The sequence below is a fragment of the Sinohyriopsis cumingii genome, chromosome 1 (genome assembly GCF_028554795.1).
Source record: "Sinohyriopsis cumingii isolate HCF-2022 chromosome 1, ASM2855479v2, whole genome shotgun sequence".
Classification (NCBI taxonomy): Eukaryota; Metazoa; Mollusca; class Bivalvia; order Unionida; family Unionidae; genus Sinohyriopsis; species Sinohyriopsis cumingii.
Window position 1 is genome coordinate 201,095 of NC_142961.1, and position 13,608 is coordinate 214,702.

General features: G+C 34.2%; 1 protein-coding gene across 3 annotated transcripts in view; it reads right to left on the minus strand.

The window, feature by feature from the left end:
- LOC149806300 (AP-3 complex subunit delta-1-like) overlaps positions 1-13,608 on the minus strand; it is a 113,247-nt gene that overhangs the window by 23,392 nt on the left and 76,247 nt on the right. For all 3 annotated transcript variants that reach the window (XM_089951330.1, XM_089951325.1, XM_089951317.1), the window contains exons 25-29: positions 12,625-12,822; positions 12,312-12,476; positions 10,409-10,579; positions 7,500-7,547; positions 6,196-6,333 (exon numbers count right to left, since the gene is read on the minus strand). In XM_089951330.1, coding sequence (XP_089807456.1) covers positions 6,196-6,333; positions 7,500-7,547; positions 10,409-10,579; positions 12,312-12,476; positions 12,625-12,822 — 720 coding nt within the window. The remainder of the gene's footprint in view (positions 1-6,195; positions 6,334-7,499; positions 7,548-10,408; positions 10,580-12,311; positions 12,477-12,624; positions 12,823-13,608) is intronic.

Here is a 13,608-nt window from a genome sequence, read left to right on the forward strand (position 1 = left end):
AAGGTTTGGCACTTGGCTCACAGGGAGGGTAGAGGTGTATGGCTATGAAAGAACAGAACTCCTTAAATCTAATGTATGATAGCTATCCCTCTCATGGTTTAAGACTTTTGACCATACATAAAAAAAAAATTCAACCAAAAACTTATCCAAAATTTTAAAATGACCATGACAGTACGAGTATGGATATGAAAGGGCAGCATTATTTGCTTCTACAGCCAAAGTGTGAGAGCTAACTTTCTCAGGTTTTGAGGCTTATGACCATGCAAAATAAAGGTCAACTAGAGATGGTATATCCCCTAGTCACTTGCATAAGTAACGGCTAATACTGAAGGTACCCTATGTTGTGGGACTGTCTATTTTTACATTAATTTTAGATTACTTCTGTTGGTAACCAAAAGTTCACATTGACAATGAATACACACTACTTAAGGCTTTTCCATGTCAATGTACAACAACCTATGCTCCTCTGTTTCTGTGGTAACGGCAAAAGTAATGACTGGTTTGGTGTCTTATGGTTATTTAGTTTAAAGTGCTTAGCTCTGGATGAATAGAATGCAAAGCCTTCTCGATTTCCATTCCAGGTACATCTGTAGACTGAGAAGCAGATCTATTAAGACAGACATACCTTGAATAAATAACTAATAATCTTGCCTGCTTTTCTTTACCACGTATGTTGCCCCTACCAGATCCATGGTTAAATTCAAATGATCCACTAAAAACCAATAAAACACTTAACACCAGTAAAGTTTCAAAGTCACACTTACTGATCCTCTCTTCAAAACTATAATCATCGTTTTTCTTCCCCAATGATTCAGTTAAGTGTCCTATTTGTATTCTCCATACTTCAATGCTAACTCCCATGTTTTGAATAAAATTCTTCATCAGTAAACAAACACTGCTTAGTTTTTGATTGCTTTGTGACACTGTATCACACTACCTGTACAGATTATTTGCTAGCAGTGATGTAGTGACACTATAATTTATCACACTACCTGTACAGGTTTTTTGCTAGCAGTAACGTAGTGACACTGTATAATTTATCACACTACCTGTACAGATTTGCTAGCAGTGATGTAGTGACACTATAATTTATCACACTACCTGTACAGATTATTTGCCAGCAGTGATGTAGTGACACTGTATAATTTATCACACTACCTGTACAGATTATTTGCGAGCAGTGACACTGTATAATTTATCACACTACCTGTACAGGTCATTTGCTAGCAGTGACATAGTGACACTATAATTTGTCACACTACCTGTACAGATTATTTGCTAGCAGTGACATAGTGACACTGTATAATTTATCACACTACCTGTACAGATTATCTGCTAGCAGTCACATAGTGACACTATATAATTTATCACACTACCTGTACAGATTATTTGCTATGAGAGAGGCTCTTTTATCTCCATCCGAATAAAATCATGTGAAAATGTTACTATCTGGAAATTTGGAAATAAGTGTAGAAATAAGTGTTGAAGTAAATAAAAAATTTATATTTCACCTTTACAAAAGAAAATAGTGTGTACATAATACTCCTCTTGTTTAAATGTAGTCCAAAATTTACTACGTATCTTGTAACCAATGCATATCAAAATCTTTATCTGTCTGCATGTATAAGCATTACTCTATAAGCTTAATCTGTTTCTAATCTGTGTATGAATATAGTTTTGTACTTAAAACCCCTTATTAGAGTCCGAAGGAGCGTAGACAAAGCCAGCTCAAACAAGTATGTTGTTGTTGTTGTTAATCCGTAACAGAGAGTGCTTTAGACCACTCGGCCACTCGGGGGCCCCCCAAACAAGTATGAAAATTTTTTTCATTGTTGTCATGTACAATTTGGATACTTCTCCTCCAAAATAAAATGTTTCGCTAACATAAGCTGTGCCAAAATTTAAACTTTCTTGAATTAGCACTCTACAGACTACTATGCCAGACTGACTGTTCCTTAATGCTGTATTTTGAATTTAAAGTCCATTAATGCCATAGTCTAATTGTTCAAACAGATGTATTTTGATCAAATAAATCTCTTTACTTCTTATTTTCACTTTTAGATTCTTATTTATCAGATTGATCTTATCCTTTATGCTAAGGCACATAATCCTTCAACTGTGATGAAAAAAGAAACAAAAATTGCATTCTACTTTTAAATTGCCTCTATCTTAATTCAGTTTGTTCATCTGCCTATTCTACATTTAATTTAGAAATACCACTGATATGTCTATTTTCTGTCCATCCAGCAGGTACATAAGACTCGTATTTAAAACTATTTTGGGGTTTAAAGTCACTGGTATCTCCATTAACACTTTCCCAGCACCAATAATCTTATATAGTTCCTAATTTTAAAAATAAATTGCCTTCATCACTATGACCAGCCAGTATTAGATGGACCAAGTCATCATCTAAAGATGAACCATGTTGGGAATGCAACATTTTGGATCTTCTAGACAGTTCATATTATAAACATACATTTGTAAAACTTCCATGATACCAGACTCAAACAACATCAGAATGCTCATTATGGGGCCTAATGTTAACAAACATTCATGTCAAGCCAAAGAAACCAAGTGTAAAAAGTTTTTAAAAAAATACTCATTGCAACAAGCACTATAATATTTCTCCCGGCATGACATATCTTGCGACAAACATTTTAAGGATGAATGGCTGAATAAAATTGTATACAGTGCACAGTACATTTTCATATGCATGACTTGATACTAATTTGTGGGAATTTTTGTTTATCACCTCTTTCCAAGAGTGCAAATTCATAAAATTTTTGCACAAATCCCACAATCGTGCAACTTAGGAGAATCTCTGAGCATCAACATTGGACTCATAGTTAATCCCTTTTTCAGGTTCAAAATCACTCACTAGTATCTCCATTAATACTTTCCCAGCTCCAATAACCTGATATACTTCCTAACTTTAAAAATAAATTGTATCATAACTAGCATCAGCCAGTATTTGAAGAACAACAACATCATCTAAAGATAAACCACACCAGGAATCAGCAATTTTGGGTTTTCTACGTAGCCCGTATTATAATCATGCATTTGTAAAACTTCCTTGATGCAAGGTTCAAACAACAGGATGCTTGTTCCAGGGCCCAATAAGCCAATCAAATTTAGTTTAACAACCATTCATGTCAGGTCAAAGAACTAAGATATGCAAACAGTTACAAAAAAAGACTTGTCATGACAAGCACTTTAAGAGTGAATGGCTGAATAAAAGTTGTATATTGCATAGAGTACATTTTCACACGTCCAACTTAAAACTGATTTGCTAGAGTTCTCACACATCACTGGACTCCAAATGTGTGAATTGATACAATTTTTGCAAGATTCATGCAAATGCACACCATGGCAGTATCTCTGGGTATAACATTACACCCGTATTACATAACTTAAACTGAGACCACTTCATTTGTATTAAAGTAACTATTTAATATTATCCAATACTTAACTTGGATAAAATTATATTAATAATAATAATAATAATAATGAGGACTTTGCATAGCGCCTAATCTTTAGAAGCTCTAAGCACTTTACAACATTAGACAACACCAATAAGATAAAAAACATATAAAATGATACGATTACAAACACAAACACTATGAAATTAGAAAACATAAAAAATACATGCTGAGAATATTTAAAGCAGGAAACAGTATTAGGTCGTTAAAGTTTATTCTTGCAGTCGAAATAAGTGAGTTTTGAGAGCACTCTTGAATGTGATCACTGTGTCTTTGTGTCCAAGTTCAGTGGGAAATTCATTCCACGTTGCTGGGCCCTGGTATGCAAAAGAACACTGTCCATATGACTTTGTTTTCATAGTGGGAATAATGAGTATACGATTGTCAGAAGAGGAGCGTAAGTATCTTGCTGGTGTGTACAGATGGGTGAGGTCGGATAGGTATGTTGGACTAGAGCCCATCAGTGAAATGTAGCACAGAGAACAAATTTTGTGTTTGATTCTGGATCAAATGGATAGCCTGTGTAGTGTACAGAGCAGCAGGGAGGTGTGCTCTGATCGTGGTATGATCCGAGCAGCTGTGTTTTGAACTTTTTGAAGATTCTGGAGTAGATATTGAGATGAACCAGACAGAATTGAGTTACAATATTCCAGTCTTGAAAGTACTAATGAACACACAAGTGTTTTAGTGGCATCAACTGAAAGATATTTGCGAATGGAGCTAATGCATCTCAGCTCAAGATATTCAGCCTTGCATATGTTCATGACATGTTGGTGCAATGTGAGAGTACTGTCCAGAGTAACACCTAGGTTTCGTACTGATTGTGTGAATTTAATGTTGGTGTTGCTGATATTAAAGCCAAACATCTGTATGTACTATTGCCAAGAATGTGACACAGCACTCATTCTGTTTGCAAAAATCATGCAAATAGTAGAGAAGGCAAAGGTTATTAGCAAGTAATAGCGTAGTCAATCATGCAAACAGTAGAAGGCAATAGTTATTAGCAAGTAATAGCTTAGTCAATCATGCAAACAGTAGAAGGCAATAGTTATTAGCAAGTAATAGCTTAGTCAATCATGCAAACAGTAGAAGGCAATAGTTATTAGCAAGTAATAGCGTAGTCAATCATGCAAATAGTAGAGAAGGCAATGGTTATTAGCAAGTAATAGCGTAGTCAATCATGCAAATAGTAGAAAAGGCAATGGTTATTAGCAAATAATAGTGTAGTCAATCATGCAAATAGTAGACAAGGCAATGGTTATTAGCAAATAATAGTGTAGTCAATCATGCAAATAGTAGAGAAGGCAATGGTTATTAGCAAGTAATAGCGTAGTCAATCATGCAAATAGTAGACAAGGCAATAGTTATTAGCAAATAATAGCGTAGTCAATCATGCAAATAGTAGAGAAGGCAATGGTTATTAGCAAGTAATAGCGTAGTCAATCATGCAAATAGTAGACAAGGCAATGGTTATTAGCAAATAATAGCGTAGTCAATCATGCAAATAGTAGAAAAGGCAATGGTTATTAGCAAATAATAGCGTAGTCAATCATGCAAATAGTAGAAAAGGCAATGGTTATTAGCAAATAATAGCGTAGTCAATCATGCAAATAGTAGAAAAGGCAATGATTATTAGCAAATAATAGCGTAGTCAATCATGCAAATAGTAGAAAAGGCAATGGTTATTAGCAAATAATAGCGTAGTCAATCATGCAAATAGTAGAAAAGGCAATGGTTATTAGCAAATAATAGCGTAGTCAATCATGCAAATAGTAGACAAGGCAATGGTTATTAGCAAATAATAGCGTAGTCAATCATGCAAATAGTAGACAAGGCAATGGTTATTAGCAAGTAATAGTGTAGTCAATCATGCAAATAGTAGACAAGGCAATGGTTATTAGCAAGTAATAGCTTAGTCGCAATATTGCTGACAAGATGATGAAATCACAAAATTCATTATTAACTCTTATTGAAATGGCAGACATATTTTTGTTTAATCTAGAGTTAAGTGTACCAACAATTATATGAATCCAATATGAAAGAATATGTCCCAATAATGGATATGCATGAGTGTTTACAAACATGTAGATAGAACAACAGTAAAATGAGTACAAGTAACATCACATTTTTCAGAGCTCAATAACACACACACACACACACACACATCTATTGCACAGTCAGGATCTACCATGTTTCTATGTAAGTGTCAATAGCAATGTTAAATCTCTAGTCTGCTGACACATTACACAAAGGCAGATCTAAGTCCTGTTGTACACAGTTGGGTGTATATTATACAGCAGTAATGTAGTATGGTGTGAAAAGTGGGGCAGTCGGCTGGGTAAAGGAAGAAAGGTAAAATATCAAGCTGCAATAATTGTACAAAACAAGTTGACAAGTTGCATATAAGTTAACTGCATAGATTCAGATCTGTCATCACATAATAAGCTATGCAATTTGTGAGGCGTATCAGTAGAACAAACATCACAGACCCCAATCTGCCAGCATTTTAGGCATGGTCAAATCAAGGTCAATGTTGTTTGCACTTGGATCCAAACTTATTAGCATCACAGTAAAATGACCAAATCACCGGACCAAACCAACACAGGTGAAACACTGAATATATAATCGAATGAAAACAATATATTCCACGTAAGAAAATCTTCAGTCGTTTTAGTAAACCTGTGCTCATCATACTTAATAACATATTTGTACTCACCCCTCTATTAAGTTTAGTATTGATTGAATCAAGAACATTGAATTCAAGGTCTTTAATTTGATGATCTGTCAGGTTATGGAACACCACAGACACCACAACCTGTTCTTTTCGCTGTGGGGTGACACGAGTTTCATAGGTCTGGAAAAAAAAAAAAACACACCAAGAGGCCTGATGAGCTAACTTGAAACTAATAACAATTTCCTTTATGCAATAATAATCCATTAAACAATTTCCTTTGTGTAATAATAATCCATTAAACATTTTTCCTTTATGCAATAATAATCCATTAAACAATTTCCTTTATGCAATAATAATCCATTAAACAATTTCCTTTGTGTAATAATAATCCATTAAACATTTTTCCTTTATGCAATAATAATCCATTAAACAATTTCCTTTATATAAAATGCAATAATAATCCATTAAACAATTTCCTTTATGCAATAATAATCCATTAAACAATTTCCTTTGTGTAATAATAATCCATTAAACATTTTTCCTTTATATAAAATGCAATAATAATCCATTAAACAATTTCCTTTATGCAATAATAATCCATTAAACAATTTCCTTTATATAAAATGCAATAATAATCCATTAAACAATTTCCTTTATGCAATAATAATCCATTAAACAATTTCCTTTATATAAAATGCAACAATAATCCATTAAACAATCTTGAAAACCTACATTATTTGAACCTGTTTACTCTGAAATTTGTGCATGTGTGAATTTCATTGAACTGCTAAGAATTTTGTTAGTAATGGAATCAGCAGAAATTCATGTCTGGACTTGAGCAAAATTGTATCTACTCTTGAATGGATACCATGTGATTTTAATTTCACCTAAATTTTGTAGCAGTGATAGCAAATGGTGTTTAGATATAAGCAGAAGTTTTACATTAAAATACATGTACATGCACTGCCCAGGGTAAAACAAATATTATGTTGTGATTCCAGGAGCCATCAGAAAGTTGGGTCGGGGCCAAAATACATGAAGTCAGGTGGGCTCCAATGTGTCATGAATTGTCCTTTATTTAACAGAATGTACCCATACAAATAACTAACAAAAGGCCCACAATTTTGATTCGCACATGAAAAGGTACAGTAATTTTTCTTGATGATAGCAGTTAAATATCTAAATGCTTTAGTTCCATTCTTTGGGAAAATTAACAGAAACTGTTACCATTATCTTTTCCTCACAGCCCAGTAGGAAATCATGACATCTATTAATACATATTTAAAATAATGGTTAAACAGGCATAAACATTTCAAACTATGTTCAAAAGACAAAATGTAACTTACCAATTTAATACAAGCATTTTCAGCCAGCAATTTGTAACCTGACATTGGCTGCAATGAAGAAAAGTTTCTGAACTGAGTGTTTATTACTATGTTAATATAATAAAAAAGCACAACTGTGATAATTTTATAGTATATTCCAAACTTTGACTTGAAAATTAACAATTAGACATAATACATAACAATAATATAATTATCTTTACTTAACTTTATATTTTCAATATGTAACATTTGCTGTTATTAACTAATTTTTTCCACACAATAGTGCTAACAAAGCAGCAAAGTACTTGCTCAGAAGTATTTGAAATTACCTGTTTGTAGTGAGATCTGAATTTGCCAACCCCCACCTCAATATCAGATATTTTACTAAATGAACTATCCTGTTCCTTGAAAGAATAACAAGAAAAAAACGAGGACTTTTGCTGAATGTATCAAATGATTTACACAAGTAAAGGTAAGTGATACAATAGAAAATTCTTATAAAATTTTAACACTAAATTGGAGTGACCATTATAGCTGATATGACTATTAAGATAGCTAAAGTCTTACTTGCTTTTGCAAGCAAAACCAAAATAAATATGTTTAAAAAGAATCAAGATTCATTAATGCATGCAGTGCAATTGAGGAAATAGATTATGAAGATGGATATTGTTAGTGACACTCAGGGCTCAACTAGCTGTGGAACAAGCAAATATATTCACATATCTGGCATAGGAGTCACCTTTTTCATACATAAAGTGACTTTCACTTCACTCACTGATTTGCCAAAACAATGTAATGAAAAAATGTCTTTAAACCATAATCTCCTACTTCCGCTCTTGAAGATACTGATGTATCAGGGAAAGTAGGTTTCTAAAGTGTCTTACTTAGGTTCTAATGCATGAATGAACATCGCCTAAAATCTGGTATGCACTGCATTCAAAGCTGGGACCCTTGTAGCACAAAGAGATCCTCTTCAGTTACCTGTAACTGGTTCCATCTACAAAGAGATCCTCTTCAGTTACCTGTAACTGGTTCCACCTGAAGCTGTGCTGATGAACATTGTTACCAGCTTAGTCCATGATATAACCATTCCTGCCTTGCTTGGGTTGGTTTATATGACAAGGTGACTTGATGAAACAGGATTAAATCAATTCAGTTACCAGATCTTATTGCTTATTCAAAACGATAATTATAATCCAGGTATGTTCAAAGTTGTGTGATGAATCAAGAATAGAATAAAGTTCCCCTGAATGTTAATCCAAGATATTTCAAAAAGGGCAACTTTTGAATCAGTCATTCAATGCCAAATATTTCAGTAATAGGTGTAATGTTTTAGAATTTGATTTTACATACCCATAAATGGCAATTATTCACTTTATCTGGATCCTCATACATCAATATTCCTTTAGAAGTATATTATATACACGCCTCAAGAAATAAGCACATATGGCAAAATCCATGCTAAAGTATGTTATATACACGCCTCAAGAAATAAGCACATATGGCAAAATCCATGCTAAAGTATGTTTATATTTTTGGACAAAATGAACCTAAAGGTGTGATTCATTACAATCCAGATTGAAGTTTGCACAATAAAAGATACGCATGTTGATAAGTAAATTTATACTACCCTATATTGTGACAATTAGACTCAATGTGCTCTTTTCTTTACCCTGTTTAGTACCTGCGATTGATAATTTTCATCTGCAAGTTTCTTGATGACAGTTAAGGTGCAGAGCACACAACAACCTGGATTTATTGACTTTGGTATATAAAAAATTCAGTATATTTTTAAACAATTTATATTTAATTTAAGTAAATGTGCATATATGAACTGTATGACTTTTACTACAGAATTATGCTAAGGACTAATAAAGTGACAAGAACACACAAGCAAATAAAATATTTTTGCCATACTTCTACAAATATGCTGCTTCTCAAAGATTTTTATTTAAAGGATTAATAGAGATTGCCTTCATTACTCCAGTTTTTCACCAGTATCAGGAACAGACTTGTTAGGTCTGTCCTGTCTACATGATATACTAAAATAAATGTGTAGCACTGTAGTCCTTAATTTCAAAACATATGAATAGGCTGTATGTGTGTGTGTTTGATTTGGATTTTTAACGTAGCTTTAAAAAAATTTCAGTCATATCGCTCCGATGTCTGCAGTGTGACAGTTTATAGTGATGTCTAGCATTGGGGCATCATGCCACAGACATGTAGCATGATGTCCCACCCAGTCACATTATCCTGACATCAGGCAGACCAGTCCTAACACTAACCTCTTAATGCTGAGCGCCAAGCGAGGCAACTGTTAGTACCATTTTTGTAAGTCTTTGGTATGACTCGGCCGGGATATGAAGAGACTAAAAGTATTTTGTTGTAGATCGTGCAAAAAATATTTCTTTTGTTGACCACAATAAAAACAATAGTTATAGATATTTCAAATCAACAACACACACATCTTCAAATAAAAAATGTATTTACACTTCACTCATCCATCACTACTACCTCAAACTCACACTTCTTCTATCCAAAGGGAGAAGTCACTTCTTTCTTTTTGAAACCCAAGTTTAAGCCCTGGATATTTATTTAATTATGAGCAAAATTGAATGCAATGGCAATAATTAAAGGGTCATACAAATCAGACATACAAAGGTCCTATATATAATTATTCATGTCATACCGTTATATGTAATTATATATATATATAAAAAAACATTACTAATGTCATGTCATACCCCTATATGTAATTATATATAAAAAATCCCCATTACTAATGTCAAATCAGTGGCATCAAATGAAAATAAAAACCCATTAAATTTCATGAACCAGTAGTGAGTGTGAATATGTGACAACACTCTGCACACTGTTCACAAAAAAAGAACATGGTGGTGAAAGCAATGACAATAATATTGTAAGCTTACTGGTGCATTTACTGGTGTGTCCAACTGTGATGCTGGAATCTGCTCCTTTGATGGAGTGGTGATTCCCTCAGCTTCCTCATAATCTCCCTTTGATTTGTGCTTCCTCTTTTTCTCTTTCTTCTCCTTAAGATCCTTTTTGGAAATTTTTTCTTTCTTCTTTTTCTTCGAAGGCTGTTTAAATATATAAATCATTTGTAAAAAAAAAACCTATTATAATGTCGACATGCTGACAAAAATAAAAGAACTGACAGCAGATGAAATGGTATGACTATCAAATGCCTTTCGTTTTAACTTTTTCATGTGAAAGAATGAGATAGCGATGAAAGATTTGAGAACATGCATGTGTAAAACAAAAGTCCTTCAAAAAAGATACTGACACTATAGTGTCAGAAACAAAATGTGCAGGAATACAGCATTAACACCTTTTCTTCTCTTTAACTGCAGAGTGTCTAAATCATTTTTAATATTCTTAAAAAATAACAAAATTTTCAGATCAATGTCAGATTGGCACCATTGTCATTTAGGAGTAACAAGATATTATTAATAAGACCTTTCATGGAAACCGCATGCTGATATGACTTTCCATTTTGAAGAAGCAACAAAAACAAGATATTCAATATGCCACTTAGGTGACTATACTGGATAATAAATTGGCACCACTTCCAGTCAGAACCAATTGTAAGTCTTCCTATGAAAGTATAATACTGATCTAACGGAAATAACCATAACATGAATTTCAAGAGAGTCACTGTAGTGGTCATACTGGAAGTCAGATATGTACCATTATCACTCATGACCAATTGGACATCATATGTCTTTCAGTAAAAACTCCATACTTATAAGACCATTCATTCAAGAGTACTAATGACCAGAGTTTTAAGATGGCCACTTCAGCAGCAACATTGGTGTAGCAACCTTTTCATTTACGACCAACCGGACATCATAAGAAGTCATTTAGTGTTGATGTTGATACAAACATCCTTTCAGTAGGAGTAGTGATAGCAAGACTTTCAAGATGACCACTGTGTCAGGCATATTGGTTGTGCAGATGGTCCTCTTTCCTCTTAAGACTAACCAGACATCATAAGTCATTTGGTGAAAACCCCTTGGCAATATTATTTTTCATATGGGTTTTCGTAAAATTTTAAAGATGACCACTATGGTGGCCATATTGGAAATCAGATTAGCCCCATTTTCATGCACCATATTGATTCAACTAGAGATCATTAAAGTCCTTCAGTAAAAACCCCATGTTGATATGAACATCCACTTAAGAGTAGTGACAAAACTTTCAAAATGGCTACTGTGGTGGCCGTATTAGACATCAGATTGGCACCATTTTCATGTAGGACTGACTAGATATCATAAAAAGTGAAATATGTCAACATTACATTCTGTTCAAGAGGACTAGCCAGAAGATTTTTAAGATGGCTGCCATAATGGCCATACTGGATGTCAGACTGGTACCATTTGTATTTTGAACCAACTAGACATCATATGAAGTCTATTACTGAATACCCTTTTTTTGATATGGCAATCGACTGAGAGAGTTGCAAAAAACCATTTTCGTGATGGCTGCTGTGGTGGCCATATTGGATGTCCTAGTGGTGACATTTTCATTTAAGACCAACTAGACAATGGGATGAATATGGGTGTAAAGTTTCACGGTAATCTTTCAACAAGTTGTGAAGGAGTAGCTATGACAAACTTGTGCTAATATATGGAAGATAGGTGACAAACAACCCCATAAGCTCACCTGGTCTATGACCAAAAGAGCGAACAACAGCTCACAGATAGACAAAATGACTGACTTTAGACTGAGAGATACCAGAAAGATGAAGACAGGAACAAAATAAAAGCAAAAATGACAGCCACTGAGATTAATTTATACAGTTATTTATACCTTTTCTTCCTTTGCCTCTTCTTCTGAAGAGAGAACCACCTCTGTTTTTGGCTTTTTAACTTTTTTTGGTTTATCCTCTGCTGTGGGAGGTTCTGTAGAAGTTTTAGTGGGAGATGGAGTGTTGGCTGCATCACTGCCAGACAACCAGAAGTCTAAATCATCTGCCTGTAAGGATGAAACACTAGTTTATTTATATCTATCACTCAAATAGAAAACCAGGTGATATTTGAAGGCATGTGAGATAATCATTGTTTTTTGTGGACAATAACAATATTACAAATGCCACTGGCAAGCTTCAATAAACAATGCTTACCTTTCTCTCCTTCTCTGTCCCATTCATTGTCTGAACTTCCTTTGATGTGTCTGGAGAATGACTGGCCCCTGCATTAGTTGTGTCGTCTACCCTCTCCACATTCTCTCCTTCAATTTGCTCGTGGTCTTCCTTCAGCAAATTTGGCTCTTCCTTGAGCATACTGGCTGCTTTCTTCTTCTTCTCTTTCTTCTTTTCCTTCTAAAATGAATATTTTAAATTATACAGAGTATGATTACAGAATGGTCCTCATTTTTCAGTAGCAAATAGTGTATGATGGTTAAGTATAATTAAATCTCACAACTGTTACACAAAGAATATTTGTTTATTAAGGCCAGTATTTGCAAACCCCATGGGTAATGGTGGGTGTTGTAGATGATGCACACCCCATGGGTAATAGTGGGTGTTGTAGATGATGCAAACCCCATGGGTAATGGTGGGTGTTGTAGATGATGCAAACCCATGGGTAATGGTGGGTGTTGTAGATGACATGCTCTATAAAATTTTATTTGGTTTTGTCTTTTGTGGCTCAGCAACACAAGTAGGTTATTTAGTGCCAAGGCAATGGTGTAAAATGCCTTGTTTGAGGACACATCAGGATGATGACCCAGGCAGATCCAATGGTAGGATTAAAACTTGTACCCATTTGGTCATAAGTCCAGAATGCTAAGTTCTTGAAAAGGAGTGAATAGTTTAAACCAAGTACATCTGCATCTAACTAAATCAAATCCATCCTTCAAAACTAGGAAAATGTATCCCTAAATCATATGATCACAAACACAAATCCTTAACCCTTCATCCATCTAACTAAATCAAATCCATCCTTCAAAACTGGAAAATGTATCCCTGAATCATATGATCACAAACACAAATCCTTAACCCTTCATCCATCTTTGCTAGTCAAGGTCCTGGTACATTACCTCTATCTACACCCTAGCAGATCGACAAGATATTTGAGTGCTTTGTACCACCAACATTTACTGCATG